A 22,844-nucleotide genomic window follows, 5' to 3' on the forward strand; every position below is an offset into this window, starting at 1 on the left:
TCTTTTGAACTCACTGTTGATAAAACTTACTACTCAGTTTATTTAGATGACTAAATACCTCTCAGCTTTATTTGTTATGGTCCACTTTTCCATCTGTCTCCCTGGGTGCAGTCAGCTGTGTGTGTTGTTCACCCAGGGAGTGGGGGAAGATTGCCACAACTGCTCCTTCAAGCTTTTAAGATGATGCAGTTAAAGAGGACGGGGGATAAAGAATTCAGGCAAAGGTTAAAGGGCATCAGCCAGTCATCTTTCAGAAACGTAAAAATTGCTTTCAGCCACAGTTCGGAGCAGTCTGATTGGTCCATTTTATCTTTTGCCTTCTTGCTTGAGGGACAGAATATTTTGACTTCTTGAAGAAATTAGTCATGGTGACACAAACATGGATGAGGCGCTTTTAGTTTTAAACACTAGATATGCAAGTTGATGTCTGTATAAAATTTAAATGAAATTAAATAGAAAAAAATCAGAAAGGATTTTATTTCATTGACACTCACTTGTGTTTGGTTTCCTCAAAGTTTGCCTGATGTCGTTTTACACTCGAGAAGTGAAGTCACTGCTTTGGGCTAGGGATAGTGTGCTCACATTGCATTGGTTACATAAACGGCTCAGTGCTGTAGTGCATAGACACACGCACATACTGTACCCACACACACAGTATTAAATGGAACAAGACAAAAGTGAACACGCAAGCAAATGAGAGAAGTGGTTTGGATGGTGAAAAATGGTGGAGAAGCACAGGCAGAAGAGTGGCTTCCACAAGGGGGTGCCAGAGAGAGAGAGAGAAAGAAGAAAGAAGAGAACGAGAAAGAAGAAAGAAGAGAGAGAGAGAGACAGAGAGAGAGAGAGTGAGAGAGAACTGAGCATATTTCTGTGCACATTAGAGGCAGTTCACATAGAGTATGACATGGCCTTCTATGGGTATTGGTTCTCTCAGCTCTTGGTTCTCATATCAGAGCTCAGATACCTCAGTAATCTTTCAGGCAAGAGCTTCCCAGTTGGATAGATTCCAGCACATTTTGTATTCACAAATGAGAGACCATAAGGACCATAACCTGGCGCCTATTGGCTTACCATGCACTAGAAGTTGCAACCTTACCTAAATTGTTGTGCTGGGATGAACTCTTCTGATAATTTTTTAAAATGATTTTTATGGACTCTAAAAATTCTTTATTGAATTTATTCGGATGTTAACCTCAGTAAAATTCTCAAACAATACTCCCATATCATTCCTTGGTAAAGCCAACCAAACCCTCTACATTTTGTATTTGTATCTAGGTACTTTATATTTGCCATACATAAATGCAAGCTCGCAAATACAGCACAGGCCACACTACAAATATTTCCACTAATTTTTCATAAACTACATTCCTTATTCTATCTTGATCTTTACACGTACAAACATATGCATAAGTATATATAAATATATAGTTTTCATAGATGTTGTATAAATTATTACATAAGTACAGATGATTCCCAAATGTAAATGATACTCTGTAAATTTCAGTTAGATGATCTGTCTTCTTATGATGTCTGAGGGAGAAGATAAGAAACATGAAAAGGGTTCAGATACTTTCACCCTAATGCTGTCAAAACATGAAAGACTTTGAGCCTTGATAGCGTAGAATCAATCACTTTACCCACACGTCCGTTCATGTAATCGCTATATATTTTAATATCAGAAAGGAAAGACTACCACAACCGGAATAGAATATTATCCAATTTTAAGTTATAAATTTTATACAAAATGGTTATATGTAGTTTTATTACAATCTTTTTATGTGCACAAAACTCAAAGCATGATCTATGGTTAATGTTTTATGTGCCTACTGAATGTTCTCAGATGTTATTTTTGCCTCTGTTCTGGCATATTGGATGCAGACCCAGGGTTATGTTCTGGCCTCAAGTCTGGACATCTGCTAAAATTTCTCTATTCACTGGAGAAATGCTCTTTTCTCCTGTCAGTTACTTATCACACTATAAAGACACTGAGGTGAAATATACGCAAATTCAAACAGAAAGACAACTTTTTTTTTTTTTTTTAAACAGAAGATATTTTCAAAGTACTGAAGATTAATACCACAAGGCACTGACTGTCCTCACGTTCCTCGTTAATTTCAGTCGTCACACGGGGAAGACAACCCCGTCTGTGTGTGAGTCAACTGAGTCACAAGTCGTAAATTCAGAAACAAAATTTAGCCTGAGATGACAAAACACTTGGGTTCAGAAAATATTTGGAAAATGCAATATATTGTCGTTAATTGTTGGGTCTCTTTCTCAGTTTTATGGGCATGTGCCAGTGTTCATAAAGTGTCATGGAGCACAGTATAAAGTGTTCGCTTGCCGAAGTCTGCCTTCTTCTGTGAAGATGATGCTGTTGAACCTTCTAGTGGTGGGGCAATTAATCATAGATGCAAGTAGCTGTGTCTGACTGGGTGTAGAGAATCAATCCTCATGTGGAATGCAATAATTTATTTTGCATTTTTTTCTTTTTTATTATCTGACTTTTATCAGGTTAGTGACACCTCGGGCAGAGTCCCTGATCGAGAGATTCACCTAAGTCACTGATAGGTTCAGTCTGAACTACTGCAAGAAATGCTTGAAAACAATAAAAAGGTATTATACAGCCTGTATATACAGCATCTATACACAGAACATTCAAACTAACATCAGCATGGTCGGCGTGATCATCCTGCAGCCAGCTTCCCTCAGTCTTCAAACTTAAAGCTATCAAACAAATAAACAAACAACAAATCACAAACACTGCAATCCATAATCCAAGGTCGGTCGAAAAGCGAATGTATGAGAACAGGTCTGTATGAAAGACCTTTCGTGAAAATGTACGCAGCTTATTCTATCTGCTTGCCCTGGTTTTATTTTCAACTGCTCGTTACAATACATTGATGATTTGGAGTTGTTCAGCATATTATAAAAAATAAAACATTTGAAATGTTTAAACACAGGGGAGTACAAAAAAAACTCTTCTTATTTTTTTTCGAGAATCATGTAAAGCAAGCAGAAGATATAGAAATTTGGCAGAATAAAAACTACTTTTTCTACTTCAACTAACTACAATACGAAAAGAAAATGGTACACGTCAGGGTGTACTCCTATCCCCGTAGTACACTTTGAACACTACCTCTAAATACATGATATTCTAGTACATTCTTGTACACCAGTTCTTGCCGTTGATATTGTTGATGAGATGCAAGTTAACCCTTTGCTGCCCGCTCTGCAGGCCAGCTGATGAAATTATCAGAGGGATAGTTAATATGATTAGGCACTTAGGCCCTAGAGACTCAGCATAGCTAAAATGTTTTCATCATTTTCCAGTTTTTGTCTGACCAATGTGGGAGTTATAGGGCAAAATTTTGCTGTTCATTACCTTTAAGTGTAAATTTTTACATTTTTGAAATATTTCTTTTTTCTTGAAATCTCCTGCTGTTGTCTTTTCCGTTATCTTCTTCCGCACCACCCTAGATTCCACTAAAGTGTGATGTGAACATGTACAACCGTACACTTGGATACCATTGGGGATTGTAGTTTTCTACTGTAAGGACTGACCCAGACTAGCCAAAAGATGTCAGTTATGTGTTTTGTGTGTTGCTGTTATTTTCAGGATTGTGTAAAAAATATGGAGTTGGATCTGTCTTTCTAGTTATTGCTTTATGGGGTGTGCAGTACAAAGACTCTGGGGGGCGAGGGGGGGGGGGGGGGTTGGGGGGGGGGGTAGGGAAGAGGGGGCAGCACAGTCATAGGAAATGGTCTTCAGCCACTAACTATCTACTTCTTCCGGTAGTTTCCGAGCTGGATGGCGGAGCGGTCAAAGACACAACGGAAAGTGATTGGCTGAATCTCCCAGTAGGGTACGGGGTTGCTGAACAGGCTGATCCCTGAGTACATGGCCTTTTTGGTGTTGAAACCAGGGGGGCAGAAGTCCTCAGTTCCTACCGCAGCAATCTTGTTGCTATGGAGATAGATAACCTGCAACGGCAGACAGAAGTTGATCAGCAAACCGTTTTATACACAAGACAACCATCTGTTGAAATCTATTGAATTAGCTATTATCCTACGATTGCTTCATAAATTGAGTGCTGTTAAATTTGCTGTTTATTTTGGGCATATTTTATAGTGTTTCTCATAAAATACAATTTTATTTATTTATTTGTGTCTCAAATAGTGAGGCTACTTCGATACAACTATACAAGACAACACTTGTGCATATATGTCACACTGCTCATCAAATGGGGAACAGGCAGGGATTGCAGGTAATGCTGAGACTTGTCTAGTAATGATTAATCGGGCTTCAACAGCCCGAATGGCCTTCGGTTCTTCATTGGCAGTAGACCTCACCTGGATGTATTTGTGGTCAGGCAGGCCCGAGGGTACGCTGGTCAGAGCGTTGTTGTCCAGGTGCAGCTCACGCAGGTGTGGCACCATGGCCATGGTTCCGTTCTCCACCACGCTGATCTCGTTGTGGCTCAGACCCAACCTGAGGGGAGGGGACAGTACATCAGCTTGTGAGACGTGCGCAACGTCCTTCACAATCAAAAAAACGCAGAATGTAATGTGACACAGGAACCAATGAGAGAACATGATATAGTGTCAAGAGCCAATGGGGTGGTAAGTTAACAAGCACCAATTAACTGGTACTTTTCCATAGCACATGTGCTGTATGACGTCCAAATTCCCAGTGATTCAATGACTTTGATAAGCCCAGAAGGTGTTTTATTAGTCATAAACATTGCTGTAGGACAATAATGTTTTTGACTATCTTGCTTTCATTGTGTGGTGTTCTGTGCCTAGTTTGCAGTGATGTGTCTCTGCTCTCTCTAATTCTGCATTAACAATCAGAAAAAGGTTTTTTTTTCCCCCACGCGAGAAGGGGAAAGATCATCTATTTACTCTAGAGAAGAGCTAGTTGTTGGCCCAGACGGCCTTGTTAGTCATGCAACTGAAATAAGAGGGAATCATTACTTGGCCAGGCTTTTCAGACCCTTGAGGCTCTCTGCCTGGACTTTGGTGATCTTGTTCCCATCCAGATGGAGTTCAGACATGGAGCTGGGGAGGCCTGGTGCACATAGCAAGAGGAACAGCAGTTACATAAAAACCCCTTTAACGCTTTCCTCTTTGATCACACGGTTGCGATTTTTCCTCACAGTTATAACACATCGGGCACGCACCCCCAAGCCTTCAATGGCGTCTGCGTCCTATTGGTTCTTTAAACCAATTAAGCAGCACAAGTCACCCAAGCTTCCACCTAGTCTCCTTCTCATTGGCTAATTTCTCAATTTTTTTGCATTCCAGAACACAGCAACATACAGAATATTTAACCCAGTGAAAGAAGGTGTGAAGAGATAGCTGCGTACCTTTGGGGATCTCAGTAAGGCCGGTGTCAGCAATCCGGATGTAAGAGACCTGTTTCAGATCGGCGAAGGCCTCGCTGTCAATCCCAGAACTCGTCAGCGGGTTTGATCCCAGTTCTAATTCAGGGGGCACATCAGAGGCAAAGGAAAACAGTGAATCTGCCGCAGTAACTCCTGGTCAGGGTGTTGGATGTCTATGTATGTATACATTTTATTCTGTTTCACAGTGACGAGATGATTGCAGACGTAATGCAGATTTGATTCCAGAGACCAAAGAAGCAGAGAGGTGGACAACCTCCAGCTCTCATAGAAGCACTGTTTGTTTGCTCTTAGTAGCTCTTGCAGTTACTTACATTTTCTAAAAGCGTGTAGATGATGAAGGAGAACGTTTTTGATTGCGAGTGGAGTATTGTTTGAACTTATATATATGTTAGCTGCCACCCATTGGATGAGGGCTGGTAAAGCTCCTGTGCTGTGAAACGGGTTCATGTACAAATATGATCTCTGGAGAGCAAATCCATGACACTCATCAGTATCAACAGATCTTATTTTTTGGGCCAAACAGGTTTCAGTGCAGCCCACTGGGCAGTGAATGTGGGTGTGAGGGAAGATATACAATCAGAATTTTGTGATCAACTCAAAGAGATTAGATGCTTGATTTCAGACCATGCCCTTGAAAGGCACACATTTCCGGATCTTGGCAATCTTGCGGAGGTAACCCAGATGTAATGAGCACGTACCCATGACTATGACGTGGGTCATGCCCTCGAAGGCGGACTTCTTGATCTTGGAGATCTCGTTCTCGTGGATGCGCAGCTCCTGCAGGCTCTTGGGCATGTTTGGTGGCATGTCCTTCAGCAGGTTCTTGGAGAGGTAGAGTCTCTGCAGCTTGCCCAGAGGCATGAAGGCTTTGGGATGGATGGTGGTGATTACGTTGTTCACAAGGATCAAGGCCTTCAGGAAAGAAAAAAAAAACGTCTGCTTACTGATATTGCACAACACTGGTCATCCGGTGATCTCAGTGCTTTACTGGTAAATCATGTTTTTGTTTGCTAATGCTGGACCACCCACGTCAGTGATTGATGGTTGGGTCATTTTAAACTGGAACATTCCCCACACATTAGCCACACAGTGCAAACATGCATTTATTTAATAAACTAAAGTTCAAGGATGATAAATGGGTTTTAGTCAGATAAGCACACTTTACTGTAATCCAGAATGAAAACTGTGTAACTGTGAATTTTTTTTGTGGGGCATGAAGTCTGTTATCTATGAAATGTTGTAATTTTTCTGTAATTGTCCTGTAATTGTTTGTAACATTTTCAAAATTAATGGAATGTTTGACTTTTAATTAAATGTGTAACTGTTCATTAGTGCCAAGATCTGTGATAAAAGTGTTGCGTAGTGTAGAAGGAGCTTTACCTGAATTACCCCTATAAAAATAGAGTTTTTTTAGCCTTCATCCCCCAGGGTACCCAGCAAGTTGAAACTAATTATAGTTTTGCAGCCTAAGTACCTCTGGGGGCACTGACATATCCCCAGATGATTTTAAATCTTATCATCTAGACAGGTATGGGCCAGCAGGAAAGGGTAACGCAGGGCACCTGCTTAAAATGGCACAGAAATAAAACTAAATGTTTTACAGAGGTGTGGAGCTCTTTACACTTACATGTGCCGTGCTGTATCACAACTGATTTTTTTTTTTGAAGTCACCAAGACAGAGCTAGCTTCATCAAGGCTGTTTTTTTTTTTTTTTTTTAATTGACAGAGTTCATCAATCACATGTTTTTATATATTTTTTATTTGTCAGACATATAACGTTGCATAAAAATGCACTCATGCATGTAGTTTTAATATTTTGTATATCGTTATATGTTTTTATTTTGAGGAAGGGGAAAATATGTGAGAACTTTTCTTTTTTTATCAAATAAAACTGTTATTATATTATATTATATTATATTATATATAATATATACATGGGGAGACACTCCATTAGTTTAATAAAATGTATAAATCTGAAAAGTAATCAAGAGGTTATCTTTTTAAAAGAAGACATGCAACGGTTCCCAAACCATTCAGAAATATTTATGTGCTGGGGGGCTCTTGCCAAACATTTCTGACCTCACTCAGTTTCCTCTGATTACCTCCAGTTTGTAAAACAGGCCTGCTGGGGTATTGTTCAATGTTAAAATTTGAGTTTGTATGAAATCCAGACTGTTGATAATAACAGCTTTTGACAGTTTACTCAACAGTCCACTGCATGCTGCCATATTGGTCTGTTTATTGACTATTTGAGAACTATGTTTTACATAACACTAATAAATCCATCCTCCAGGAGACTCAAATCACAAATAAAGAACATATGAGGTTGAAGTATTCCAGTTACTTTCATCTTTGTGAATGCAACTGTTAGCATGGTTTCATTTTTCAAAACATAAATCTTTTGTTTCTTTATTTTGACAATTTTTGAGCCTGGATTAGATTTTCTGGCAGTATTTTGCTGGCATCTCCCTAAAGCTTTCAGCCTTTTCACCAAATACTTTCATTTATCATTCACTCAGCATTCAGTTTCAGAGAGGATATGAAACATATTTCTTCATTACGTGATCAGAAATCACCATTATTTTAAAAATGGAGAAGAGGATTTCATTACAATATTGTTGTCAATATTGGTTGCACATGAAATCATCCCATGAGCCAAGAGATTAGGAGCGAGAGGAGTTTGGTTCTTACATGTAGGCCCTTGAGGGTCTTGAAGTCGTTCTCTCGAAGTTCGCTGATCTTGTTGTTCTGCAGGTCAAGCAGCGTGGTGTCTGCAGGAATTTTTTCTGGGACATTTTTCAGGGCTAGAGATATGAAGAGAAAGAAAATTTTAAAAAGTGTTACCTGTCAGGTACGCACAAAAAAATTCCCATTGTTTCCTTTTAGACCGTTTCCTTTTAGATATCCTTTGAGATGCTAAATTGTATTTGGAAGCCCGTGTCCCGACAAGCACAGACTCGCTTTCAAAGCGTATTCTGCCACTAGCACCTCTTTCACTTCGCTATCCAGAAGCTGTAATCCTGGCCCAAGATGTTCCACACACACAGATTCAGCTGCAGTGGCTGCAGTTTCCCCACACATCACTACAGTCTTCTGTGTTAGCAGCCTACTGTCCAGAAGCTGAGCTTCAACGCATCTACGGAAAGCACTTTGTGCACGTTAGGCTCGTGCACATGCGTGATTGAACAGGTAGCTGAACATAACATCATGATCTCCACTGTGCATAATGACGAATGTAAAGGGTCTAGGCGAAAAATATTTCTGCTCATAAATTTCCCCTCTTTCCCTGGCTAACAGGGCGGGACAGTGGAAGGTGTGGAGCTGAACATCACCAGGAAAATGGAACATTGGGTCACCAAACATCAGCTTTCATTCGCCTCCTCGCCATATAAAAAAAAAAAAATAATGCAAGCACATGAGTAAACAATTAACTGGGTTGGATATTTTAAATGAATTGAGTTTGAGGGTAATCCAGAGAAATTGTTCTGTCACTCGACCCGGTGATCCACGAAGAGTTTCGTTTAAAAGCTTCACAACGAACATACTGTACTCTGAACATTGCGTCCTCCCTCTCCTCTTTTTCAGAATTCCACAGTTCTCCACACAGCTGCTTGTGGTCTGTAGTGTTTCACAGTATTATGGGGAAGAACCACATAGTTGCGCCAACAAGCTGACGTGGAGTTTGAAACATTTAGCAGAAGAATAAGTGAAAGCAAAGGGAAGACACACAAAGGTAAGCGAGGGTACAGGCTGATTCAACATCAGGCATGGCCCCCTGTACTGCACTGTATGCAGTTTCTTCATGCTGTTTTTCCCAATTCATGATTTAGGAGACATCTGTTGCAGTGCATCTGTGTATGAAATTTTATGCAGGATATTATTGAGGATCAGTCTTACTAAAAATATCAAACCAGCACTAACATGCTGGCGAGATGGATAAGAGGAAATAAAACTTAAATCCACAGTCCAAATGCATATGTTTCAGATGCTTTGGATTGCCTTCAACACTTTTTGATTTAATTTCATATTTAATCAACCCAACAAAGAAAGACAGATTCAGGTTGGATGAAAAAAAAGAGGAAGAGATCTTAATGAGGCATGCATAAATCACTCTGACAGAGTACACATCCATGCATTTGCATGAGCCTTTCTTGTGGTAACCCCAGAATAATGGGTGCTGCTGCAACTGCAACTGCTACCCACAATGCACTGGGGGAAATAACATGAGCTCAAAAGCTCCACAGGACATTCTTCTTGGCCAGTCTGAAAGTAGAGCTGCAAATATAGTGTTCTAATTATACTCAATTTCAATCAATCCTGACAAAAATGTGCAAATTACTAGTTTACCCTGGATCGTCAATTGTGTTTTTGGAATATTTTAGAAAGTGAGCAATGATATTTTTTTTTAGTGCGGGGTAATCATCCTTGAGACATCTAAAAATAGGTCCACTGTGGGAGTATGTGTCATTGTATGTAAGTATGTGTGATTTTCCATCACGTGTGCAACACCTTGGTGGGGGGGGGGGTTGGGCGGGCGGTGGAGTTCAGTGAAGCAGAACGCTGAACGTCCTTTGGAAGCAGCATTAATGGCCCAGTACTCAACAGAGATAATGAGGTCATCTAAAAAAAGGTGTTCTCTCAAAGCGCTTGTGCCTGCCTGCATGTGGACATGCTGGGAGAAAATTATATGTCACTCTCATCCTCAAGGTGCTGACACAAAGCAACAATAGCCTTTGGTGTATATCACTAAGCTAGTGAAGCTTTGGTGTAAATCACTTGTTTTTTTTATGTGTAAGCCTTCCCCCATATATCCAATGCCAAATGAGAGCATGCCAGAGACTGACTCTCTCTCTCTCTTTCTCTCTCTCGCTCTCTCTCTCTCTTTCTCTCTCTCTCACACATACACACACACACACACACACCAGTTACTTGCACATGAACACCCAAGCAGAGATCATTGCATACAGAATCTCTTTTTCACAACATCCTCACAATTAATCAATAATTCAGTTGGCTTTTATGGCAATATACCAGTCTGTTCTATTAGTCATCCTATTAAAATCGACAGCATCAACGACACAAAATCAACATAACTCTGAGAGGAAAATATGTATGTTGAGTATGCCTTTTTAATTGATGATAAAGCAACAGTGTGCAGCATTTTAACAAAGAACACTGTTCTCAGGGCGGATTGCACAAGGCATAATAAATGTGCAAAGTATAGGGACAGCTTCAAATCCATACAAATCCATATAAAAAACTATTTATAAAAGCAGCATTCTGATTCCAGTTTCCCAAAACCAACCAAATAATGTCATAATTTATTTGTTTAGCTTTCCACATGACTGCCAAAAAGCATGGAGGAAAATGAAAGCGGAGATTTGCTCAGAAAATCCCATCGTTGTGGAAACAAAGCACCCAGCATATTTGAGCGGCAAAAAAAAAAAACAGGACATTTTTTCGCAAAGTTCGCCCGTTGATGATTGGGCGGATCAAACACACAGTGCCGTTCTTTGTGCGACCCGAAAAAGCCGAGGATGGGAAAAGGCTCTCCGCTGGCACCGCGGTCCGACCGCGTAAACACCGCGGAGTCTAGCGCGCGCTCGGCCCTCGGCCACGCCAGCTGAACGGCCGAGCCGGGGCGTTCGTCGGCTAGCGTCGCTACGCTCACACGGTCCACACATTCCTCCTCGGAGCACGGCCCGGGAGCCGCAGGGCTCTGCGACGACCGCGCCGCAGCGAGCGAGCGAGCGCAAATATACACAGAGCGCAACCGCAGCATTGCTCCGCCGGCGACTGTCAGTTTCCCCACTTACCTCATTTCTCCTCGGTTAGCACTGGAAAGGTAAAAGCTCACTAAAGGCCAATGCTAATTTATTTTTCCCAAAATGAGCAAGATCACTAAGATGTGTCATTTTTCCTGACTGTTTGTTTTTCAGCTTTCTTTCTTTTTCTTTTTTTTTCTTTGGCTGACCTCCTTTTTGGGTTCTCATGGCCACCGTCTCGTTCTACCAATGGCCAGATTGGATTTTTCCAAGAAAAAAAATAATAAACCAGAGTACGGTATCAGAATTTTGCATGAAGGCATGAAGATTTGAGAGCTAGTGATTCCTTACCCAAGTCGGAGCACTGCACAACTCGCAGGTGGCACTGGCACCTGAAGGGGCACATGGGTCCCTCTGGGACTGGCAGCATGGGCGGTGCAGGCTCCACGGTCTCCTCGGGCAGCCCCGAGCCCGCCTCGTCCTCCACCATGAAGTCCAGGAAGCCCGACTGACGAAAGGGCAGGGCCCAGCAGGCCGTGCCGAGGAGCAGGACGAGACACGCCGACTTCATGCTGCTGATGAGGGGCCTGGAAGTGAGAGCCAGGGGTCAAAGGTCAACTTCGCACAGAACTAAACGTTCTACTTCCTGACTCTTTACGCTGAGCTGCATCTGGTCATCAGTGGTACCACATAATGTCATGTGACTGATCAATCAATCCATGTACAGGAAAGGCATTTAGTTGGTAGAGTACAACCATGTTTTTCTGGGCTTTGATACATAAAACCTTTAGCATTGTCTTCGGCTTGCTTATACCAATTTCCCGAAAGGTTGCCATGGTAGTAATCATCAGGGCAATTTTACTACATCACAGTGCTTTTTTAAAAGGCTAATACTAGCGCTATTATAACAGAAAGGATTTGTACAGAAAGGCATAGATGGATATAGGGTCTGTCATGACATGCATTGGCATTGTCCATCCCAAAAAAGAGTGATCTGGAGGATGACTATCACATGGGAGCTCTCTTTAAAATACAGTTTCAAGCTCCACACACGCATGGAAATTTGTTAATGTAAAGTGGATAAGAGATGTATTTCTAAGGTCATAAATCACTGCTGGCCCAAATGAGGAGCAGCCAGAGGTGACCAGGCCCTCAGGGCCTTGAGTATCCACCTCAGTGACAGCCCTCCCGAGACCAGACTGGACCATCCTGTATGCGGTTGGCACCTCAAAACAAAACAGTTTGAAGGAATCACGTCGTCCAAGGGATCATGACCGCCCCTTCTAGGGTCCATTAAATTACACCCGGTTTTCTCCAATTTGGGGATTTTGTAATGCCTGAATTGTTGAACAATTGACAGAAATGTGTCCCATGTGACAGAAGTTCAGAGAAGATACATATGCAAGGCTGGCCTCTGAGCTCCACGTTCAGTGTCGCTAGGCGACCACAGATCAGCAGGCTACCTCACGCTGCTTTGACCTATCATGAGCTCACCACAGGCTGCAATGCTTCAGAAAGGCAAATTAGGGTTTTTTTTTTTATAGCAATGCTCCTATAAAACCGTTGGAGGCCGTACTCGGCACTACCTCCTCCCTTCACAGACGGAAGCTCACTCTGGCCAGCAGATTAAGAACAAGGGTGTGGCGCATGGCCACCGGCTCCTCGGTGACAGGGAGATTGCTGGGTAAACGACACCGTCGCGCTCTTTTCCGGGTCACGTCAGGCTGAAGGACTTTGCTGCGGAGCGGCTCCTCTTCTGCACCCTTAGAGAAAATTACAGCTCCAAAAACCCCGACCGAAAACGCGCGGGGAATTATAGCTCAGCCGAGACAGACGGAGACCCAGAAACCGAACGCTTCCTCCGCCGCGTTTCGTCTGTGTTCTCAGCGCTGTCGTCTGCTAATTTAACGTCCCGTGAACAAATCCCCCGGCCTGCGCTTAATGTTACGTTGATGCCACTTGATAATGTGGCTTCGGTGTCGCAGAAGGGCAGTGGAGATGTCATGCCTAGTTAGGGGACACAGCAGGCCGTTTCCTTTGGTTATTACTCCATGTAAAAACTTTACTAACCATGCAGCCTCAGTCTGCAACCACTGCAAACTTCTCATGTTGCAAACTTTTCAAGTTTCTTGGCCTTCTTTTTTATATTATGCAGCCTGTTTCCTTTAGAACCCATTATAATCTTTTAATAATTCTAATAATTCTGCTCTAGAATCATCATTTTCTTGTCCTGGACTGTGATGCTTCAAAGTCTGGGAGGCTACCACTAAAATTACCTTGGCCCAAGATGAATGCAGTTTGCAAAAAAAACCAAAAGTATTTGGCTAGGTTTATTCACTATTTCTGTTGGGTACATTTCAATGGATTCTCCCTTGAATTTGGATTGGTACTGTAGTTTCTGACTGTGCAAAGCACTCATTAATATTTTGACAGGAAAGCAGAGCTTGCATTTTTGTGGTTCCCATCTTCTAGCTCAATCATTCTTTTCAACTAAAGTAACTAGCTAGGATTCCAATTTTAAATATAACCTAGTAAAATATCTAAACCATGAATTTATTTTAAATAATGTTGTCTAGGTAACTTTTAGCTTACAATTTAGGTGGCTGTCAGCATGCTGTACTGGAACTGACACAAGGATGGAAGAATTGCTGTTTTGATAGCAATTTAGCAGACTGCCGTGCCACAGATGTTAATTTAGGTTGTTGGAAAATATTGCCAAGAACTTTGCAAGCCAGCTGACTTCTCATTTAATCTGGGAGATGTCCCATTTGAGCACTGAGAACAGTGCAGGGCAGCCAGTACAGAGACAGAGCAGTCCATTCTAAAGTCCTCACATTGCATTACAGTATTATGTTGCAATTGTAATTCCAAATGCATGATCCATTTTAATAAATGTGTAAAACTGCAAGCACATATAACACATAGTATCAATGCCATGAAAGTGTAATTACACAGGTGTGTGGGCCAATGCTATTGGGTGGGCTCTCTTATCTTGGTACAGGGACTCCATGATTATTTTAAAGGCAACAGAATTGCTATTTTTCATGCATAAAAAGGAAAATAAGGGGCACACAAGAGAACAGCAGACAAGATAGCTGAGATACAGTGTACTGGAATAAGTGTACTGCCAGGAGGAGAAAGAGGACTAATTGTGGTTCATATGAAGCAAGGCTTTGCATGAACAGCTGGAGCACAATCAAACAAAGATGATTCTGAACAGCTCAACGTGCCACAGCATGACAGGGCTTCTCACCAAACCTAGCAGTCAGCTTTATATAATTAGAATGCCTCACACAGCTGCGTGATGATAGCTATGGGTCAGGAAATGCATATTTCTTTTCTGCAACCAAAGCATTAAGTGCTGTATCCTGATAGATATTGTTATCAGAGCACATAATATAGGTTTTTTCTTTTGGAAAATGTGGTTATTTTTGTAATTTTTTTACACAGAGAACAGCATATTCTGCAAAAAATGATTGGACATTTCAATGAAATGAGTGATTGAAAGATGATTGACAAATTTTTGGATACTATAACTATTGCAACTGGGAGATGCATGCATGCTAATGAATATACATTTCTGTCCTTGTGCAGGGCTTGTGTTGAAAAATGTGTGCTGTTCCCTGTCGATGGGCTGGTGTTTGATAATGTGTGCTGTTCCCTGTGTATGGGCTTGTGTTTGATAATGTGTGATGTTCCCTTCAAGCAGTTCCTTATGTAGGGCTTGTGTTTGATAATGTGTGCTGTTCCCTGTTTAGGGTTTGTGTTTGAGAATGTGTGCTGTTCTCTGCGTACGGTTTGCATTTAATAATGGGCTGTTCCTAGTGTCCTGTTTGGGTTTGATAGTGTGTGCTGTTCCCTGTGTATGGGCTTGTGTTTGATAATGTGTGCTGTTCCCTGTGTAGGGCTTATGTTTGATCATGTGTGCTGTTCCTTGTGTAGGGCTTGTGTCTGATAATGTGTGCTGTTCCCTGTGTATGGTTTATGTTTGATAGTGTGTGCTGTTCCCTGTGTATGGTTTGTGTTTGATAATGTGTGCTGTTCCCTGTGTGGTGTGCTCTCATCTTGGGCACTGCACTGATCTTGTTCACTGAAGTTGTGGAACTGGAACTGATTGAAACTGCCCTGTGTCCTCTGTCCAGTGAAAGAGAATCCTGTTTTCAATCATTCTACCGTTCATGATTTATCTCAGTCACAAGGAACACGGATAAAACAAGCTTCTGCCAGATCTGTGACTGCTGTCCACATGGATTATAAGCAATAGACTAACAACAATCATCACTCGATTTGAAACTCAACTGGCGCAGGAAATCCAACTGCCAGAGAATCGTCTTTCTCACCAGAGAATCCTCCTCACCACTTCCAAGGTCATTATGACCGCTGAATTATCCTGTACTGTAGGCAAACTATTCATTCTGTTTCAGCTAACACCACATATTCCCAGACAATTAAGGCCACACACACACACACAAAAAACAAACTCCTAAATCACCATTTCCAGTCTCACAGAAATAATTTATGCTTTAAAAAGGTCAGAGAGCAGTGATTGTAGATTATACCCTCCTAAGATCCGAAATAATTATGGGAAAAGAAGGATTACTCCACCTCCCTCTCTGTTTTATTCCATTTGTGTTATTTCTTTCTTTTTTATTCTTTTCTTTTTTTATACTATTCTTTTGTTTCATTCTTTCTTTCTCTCCTGCAGAATGAAGCCACCCAACACCCGCCACACCCCTTCCCCTCCCCACCCCCTTATTTTTTGTAGGACTCAAAAGAGTATATCCCTGCATCAGGAACACGTGTTACTCAGGAGCCCCAATGTATTTTTTTAAAACAGATTTTCTCTCTCGCTGTATTTTTCCCCTCTTGTACTCATCTCCCGACAGTTCTTATATCATGAGATTATGCTGTCTTTAGCTCCCTTCTGAGTCATTGCTTCCCCTCCTTATGAATTCTCCAACTGGCCACAACATTCCTCCCGGTTTCTCTTCCTATTTACCTCATCGTTTTTCCAGACACCGTTTCACCCACCAACCCTTTTTCTTTTTACGCACTGCATGCACTGTACGGGTTCTGCATTGCCTGTGTGGGTTAGTAGAATGAGAAAAAACCAGGGTGAAAAGAATTTCTAAACACTGAATTGTCAGCAGGACAATCACTAAGGTAGCATTAGTGAAACCCGCTAATGTAACATAGCAATGCCCACATGATAATGAGAATAAGCAAGTGCAAGTGCATACTCTCACTGCCCAGCCCCAGGGTGCCCCACTCCACAACCCAAGCCCCCCCCACCCCCCACCCCCCACCCCCCGCCCCCCCGCCTGAGGGTCTGTCAGTAATGAATCAGTGCAGGTATTTGCAAGGCTTCAGGATGTTTAAAATATGTGGCATCTGTGGAATATGACCACCATCAACACTGCTTTACATTCAAACCGCATTACCATCATGTGAGAGGTCTCTGAACCCACCAACAAGCCACTGTTTGATCTTCAATACAACCGGGTGCTGGTTTCAAATAGTTTTTTTTTTTTTTTTCATATGATCCATTTTCTTGTCTTTTGAAATGTCCCCTGGGTACAAAATCACATAATGCTCAGCAGGAGATCTTACATGTATTGTGCTTTCCATCTTTTTGGGTCAGAGAGGAGAAGCCACAGTTGTGGTGAGCACAGCTTTGATGAGTTAATAACCATAATCCACAATTTCCCTGTCATTCTTCAGAAAGGAGAATTATGAACAATGTTTTATTATTTACAGACACCTGGATAGTCAAATAATCTCTGACCCACTTTTAAAACTGAACTTTCTATTCATTTTACAAATCTTCATAAATGCTCAAAGGACTGTTGCATTATTTTAAAAATAAATAAATAAATGGAATGGAATGAATAAACTACTTCTGCACCAGAAAGTATGTTTCTCTAGTCTGGGCCACATTGTTGGCAGCTTAGAGCTTGGACAAACCTCAACTCTTCTTTGCCAATCTCTCTCTCTCTCTCTCTCTCTCTCTCTCTCTCTCTCTCTCTCGCATACCCTTCTCACTCATTCAGTCCTTCTCTCCTAATCTCTCTATGTAGTGAGAGGCTCAGATATGACCCTGCGACGGCATTAGGCTCTGGAATTTTCTGTTATTTTAGCAAGGAAGAACTGTAGATGTCCACGCAAGTCATTGTTCACAGCTGTGTGACTCCGCCCCCCGGAAACTCAAAATTCTAATTTAAGTGTCTATCTCTAAGTACGGCCTCGGCCTCTCATCCACGAACACAACGATGAGGCCCTTCTCCTTTCCTCAGTCCTACGCCGGTGACTTTGTGTGAACATCATGAGATCCCCTACATGCTGTGTCGGTCTCTGATACCATCAGCCAGACACGCTGTGAACAGGAAGCAGTGTTATTAAAGGATTATTGGAACACAGGGCCCGGGAGATATGGTTTTTCATGTACTTCAAAAAGGTACTCCTCCCTTTTTTGGATTTTGGGTTTGCCCCCAGGAGGAGCGTTTCAACTCTGCCGCCGTCAAACGGAGAAGCAGGGAGCGGGGCCGTCCCAAACCAGGGGCTGTAGCGGGCCGAGCGGCTCCCAGCAGAACCCGCCATTACTGGGACAGATACCCTCTCTACTGTCTGCACTCGGACCTCCAAGCCCAAATCCACTCATTTCATTTCCAGATGCCCTCCTGATGCCAAATCGTTTTTTTTTTTTTATTCCTTTTTTTTTTAAATGGTGGAGTCGCACGAACAACAGTAATTACAGAAGATGATAAAGAACAGAGAAATCCTTGTTTTTCTTGGGTTTTTTCTTTTTCTTTTTCTTTCTGGGTTGTTTAAATGCCAAGACTTACATAGGGGGAAAAAATGCTCCCATAAACTTGAAGGCTTTGCCAGTCAGGCAGAGAGAAGAACTTACAATATTTTACAAGTTAAGCCCCCCCCCCCACCCACCCACACACCCCCCACCCAACCTCTGCAATCTCATCTTTTCATTGATCCACACACATAAAATGGTCAGTGTTAAATCAACTCCAGCCGAGTACATATGGTCCCTATTTGGACCCCATATGTACTGTGTTAGGGTTGAAGTAACACTGGACATTTTACTGTGCGTGGGGAAATGTCTCCTTTGAAAGCACTGGGAACAACAGTCGCCTCCGCGAAAGTACACAGACTAGCGAGCTAACACAGTGAGACACGGCGACACTAAAGTCACTCGTATATATCAAAATGTGGGATAAATAAGAGCAACCGCCTCACATACTGTACATTTAGCAGATGCACATTCCAGGTCAGGTCTGGATGTGTTTAGCTGAGTTCTCCTATAACAAAAAATGACCCTGCTGGGAGACAGACCTGCTGGACAGATGCGTGTGCAAGCACAGCACACAGGCACACTCAGAGAGTGCATACATGCCAGCAGCACAGGCACACTCAGAGAGTGCATACATGCCAGCAGCACAGGCACACACACACACACACACATACATACATGCACGCACACACACACACACCCACACACATACATACATGCACGCACACACACACACTCACACACATACATACATGCACACACATACACGCACATATGCACACACATGCACACACACGCACACACACACACACACGCACAGCATTGACTTATTAACACACACGCATGTGTGCACAAGGAAAACTCCAGACGCACAAACACGCACATGTGTTTTTAGCCATCCACCCACACAAACAGCGCACGAAACTGGGTAGAGTTAATACAGTCTACCAGGTACTGGAAGGAAAAGATACTTCAGGGGGCTGCAGTGAACCATACAAACTGTACACGCTATCAGTAAAAAGCACTCTATCATTAAGCACACTGTCAGAGAGAAAGATCCAATCCTGCCTAGCACCAAACATTCTTATGAAAAGGGTGCTATCAGCGTTTCTGTGTGTCTATCATCACAAACTTTAGACCCAACAGCGCATTTTCTGACACGAGACTTTGGCGATTTAAAAAAATCTTCACAGCAGAGCAGCACTGCTCAAATTCGTGTTTCTATTAAGGAAATTAAGCAAAGATATCAGGTTCTGTTTTTTAGTGACACTGTCTGCATCTCTTTTATCCTTATCTCTCTACAAAGTTGCATGTATTCCTTCACTTCTGAACGTATCAGGTGTTTTCTAAGCTTCCAAGACAAGTCCTGCAAAGAGAAGAAATCTTACCTGTGTTCTTTTTAGCAAGGTGCTTCTGCGTGTTTGTCTCCCAAAATCCAGAAGGGGAAATGTTTGCAGTGTGCGCTCAGGAGGCCGAGGGGTAATTGTGCTGGGAAAAAAAAAAAAGTGTACAGAAGACGAGGCAGGTGTGAGGAGTCACAGGAGGAGGAGAGGAGGCAGGGGACAAGAGAGGGAGGGAGGGAGAGAGGGAGGGAGGGAGAGGCAAAGAGAGGAATAGAGAGGGAGGGGGAGAGCATGGCCAACGGAAGGCGAGCGGGAGGGAGAAGGAGAGAGAGAGAGAGAGGCTCCCGTTACTCAAGCCCTGTTTGAATGGATGAGACAATCATTGGAGAGAACTCCCCCCTCTGGGTGCTGTTTTCCAAAAGCAGCTGGAACAACAGAGGAAAAAGGGGGGAGGGGGGAGGGGGGAGTGGGGGAGGGAGAAAAAAGCAAAAGAGAGAGACAGGGAGAAAGAGAGAGGGAGAGAAAGCAAAATAGAGAGAGACAGGGAGAAAGAGAGGGGGGAGAGAGAGCAAAAGAGAGAGGGAGAGAGAGCAAAAGAAAGTGTGTGTGTGTGAAAGAGCAAGGGAGAGTGTGTGTGTGTGTGTGTGAGAGAGAGAGAGAAAGAGTGAGAGAAAGGGAGAGTGTGTGTTTGTGAAAGAGAGAGAGAGAGACAGACGTTATCTGAGTCAGTGAACACAGGGCGCAGCCAGGCTGATGCTCAAGGTATCCCCTGGTAATGCTCCTCTGTGCCTTAGCCAGGGGCAGTTTATCACCCTGTACTTTCCCTGTCCTGACGGAGGGAAATCAAGACTGTCTCCGGCTGGGCTAGCTTTCACTTTCCTCTTTGTGTTTTTTTCAAATTTAATCCCAGAGCTTCAGCTCAATACACCCCCCCCCCCCCCCCCCCCCCAATTTAGCTTTGTTCTATTTAACACAACGCTATGCAATGGAAAGAGGAGCTGGTGGCAGATTGGAGGAGTTTGTTCCTGGCTCTCTGTCACTGCTCTGCTTGCAGTAAGATCTTAAGGGGTTCTGGGTTTTGACACATGTTTGTCTTCAGGATCAGATATTTTAGGTTTAGGTGAAGATAATATAACATAAAATAAATACATACATCTACTATAGACATAAAAAGAATAAGAGCTAAAATAGGAATGGTACTTAGCACGTAGATTATTAATAGTGACATTTTGAGTTGTAGAGGCTTTCACATGGTAAAAGAAGTTACTGCAATAATAAACCATTCCCAGGGTAACTATAGTAACTAAAATGCACAAAAAACAGTTCCCATACCCTGTCCAAACCATGGTAAGCCACTTTCAGGTGTTTGTTACACATGGAAACTTACCTGTGGCAAAGGTCACCCAGCGCTACCCTTCACAGCGAGTCACTTCTGAGTGGGAAAAGGGACAGGAGGACCCCACGGACCACAGTCCTCTGCTCTGACCTCGTGACCCGAAAGTGCCCGTGTTTCTGTTACAGTGTTACTTCGCACCAACACCTCCGCCGTCTCTCAAACACCATCAGACATGTTTAACTGGAGGTCATTCACTGGTCTAATGAACTGTTCGAGAAACAATCCTGGGGAAACGTCTGGATGTGCTGCAAGCTCATGCGCTAGCCCTTTAAAAAGCACAGTGATGATCGATAAGGGGAATGACCACTGACCCTGCGTCAGTTTGAACTCCACACAAAGCGTTTGGAGTTTGTATTAGGGGTTAACAGCGATGATTGTAAATCCGTGCGTCAGGGGTGTGCTATCCGCTCTGAGCATCGCCTCATTGTTTTCAAAGTGGGCTACGCTGGTCCTTGCCTGGAACACTACTTTAGATCTTTGAGAACCAGCCAGAGTCACATTCCGTTCTCGAATCTGACTGTTCTCGTAGTGAAAGTCAGTGAGTCCCAAAGGTGGCTCATTCACTGGGAGAAAACCCCAATGCGAAGGGAGACAGATGGGCATCGTATAATCCGACTTGTCCAGGTACGAGCTCGCCATTTGCCAGACTGTCCCTGTGGACTTGGAGCCTAGTCCAGAACCACAGTTAAAGAAAACCCATCGTCTCTTTAGACTGCTGATTTCGCCTGCCCCCATAACACCACAATCAGGGAAAAAGTTGCTAGAATTTCTCTGCAAGAGAGAAAACGAGTAATTTGTTTAAATTTCATACATTGTCTACAGCAGGGGTCCTCAATCTTATCCATAAAGTGCCGGTGTGGGTGCAGACTTTTGTTCCAACTGAGCAGTTACACACCTGATTCTACTGATTAGTAGAATCAGGTGTGTCACTGCTTGGCTGGAACAAAAGCCTGCACCCACACCGGGCCTTTCTGGATAAGATTGAGGACCCCTGGTCTACAGTGTCTGCAAAGTAAGGGTAAAAACAGCATGGTGGGTATTTTTGCACCAGTATTATTAAGTATTAAACTAACGGGTGTTTTTACAGGATCTACGGATGGAAGTTTGAATAGCTGGGGAACACAGTTTGACACATTTATTCTCTCCTGGTGTCTGCGGGCTGGGTGGGCAGAACAGGTCACTTTGAGACAGAGAGGAAAGGAATTTGGGGGAATTTTCAGAGCGGATAAATAGTTTCCATCGCGTTAGAGAAACAGACGGAGAAAGGTGAATGATTATACTGCACACACATCAAATGGAGAACTCATACTGCTGCCTGCGAGCGATCTGTTTCCTTTATCAGTGATACGTTCCCCTCTGGTGAATGATATAGCGTTGCTATTTAATAATATTGTACATAATGGGCCGCTCTCTTATTTACAATAACACCGGTGCCAAGATACACACCCAGCAGCTGTAATATGCTGCTTTGTCTTAATTCATTGAGAATGCCCACACTGTCACCATGTTTGAGACGCAGACATAGTACTGGAAAAAGAGACCATAACTGGAATTAAAAGGAAGTCATTATATTCAATAAAAAAAACAATACCAGTGATTTTTGGATACAACCACTGAAAGCCATTTTAAATGTCTGTGTTTTTATTAGGGCGGTTAAACCACACATCACTGATACAAAAACAGAAAATGTAATGAATTATGACACACATGTGCGAAAGTGGGCCTGAGCCTGAATGTGTGAGCGGCGGAGAGACAGAACGAAATAGTCCTTCAGGGGGAGATTAGTGCGAGAGATCGAATGAGAGATAGGAGGAGCGGGGAGGGGGGAGACGCGGCTCCCGCGGGAGCTGGTTCTGCTCCCATTGTGGCCCGATAAAGGAGGACGACACTGATAAAGACAGATGTAGGCAGTGGGCAGGTTTCAGCAGAGACAGCTCTTGACGTGGCCCGTGTGTTGATTGATTGACTGTGAGGATTTTGGAGGAAAAAAAAAAAACGATTCTGTAACCAATAATGTGTGTGTTTGTGTGTGTGTGTGTGTGCGCGCGTGGGCATGAATGTGTGTGTGTGAGAGAGAGAGAGAGAGAGAGAGGGAGTGAGAGAGACAAATAGAGAGAGCGAGACAAAGCA

The 22,844-nt window shown here is 42.8% G+C and overlaps 1 protein-coding gene across 1 annotated transcript; it reads right to left on the bottom strand.

The window, feature by feature from the left end:
- Positions 1–1,253: 1,253 nt before the first annotated feature.
- Positions 1,254–19,527, bottom strand: dcn (decorin). The gene is made up of 8 exons (XM_035426616.1): positions 19,364–19,527; positions 11,522–11,757; positions 8,097–8,209; positions 6,104–6,317; positions 5,367–5,480; positions 4,975–5,068; positions 4,351–4,489; positions 1,254–3,981 (listed from the first exon to the last, which is right to left on the bottom strand). The coding sequence occupies exons 2-8, from the start codon at positions 11,739–11,741 to the stop codon at positions 3,781–3,783; spliced, it is 1,095 nt and encodes a 364-aa protein (XP_035282507.1). The 5' UTR covers positions 11,742–11,757; positions 19,364–19,527; the 3' UTR covers positions 1,254–3,780.
- Positions 19,528–22,844: the final 3,317 nt, after the last annotated feature.

Source organism: Anguilla anguilla, chromosome 7, assembly GCF_013347855.1.
Source record: "Anguilla anguilla isolate fAngAng1 chromosome 7, fAngAng1.pri, whole genome shotgun sequence".
In the NCBI taxonomy this organism is placed as follows: Eukaryota; Metazoa; Chordata; class Actinopteri; order Anguilliformes; family Anguillidae; genus Anguilla; species Anguilla anguilla.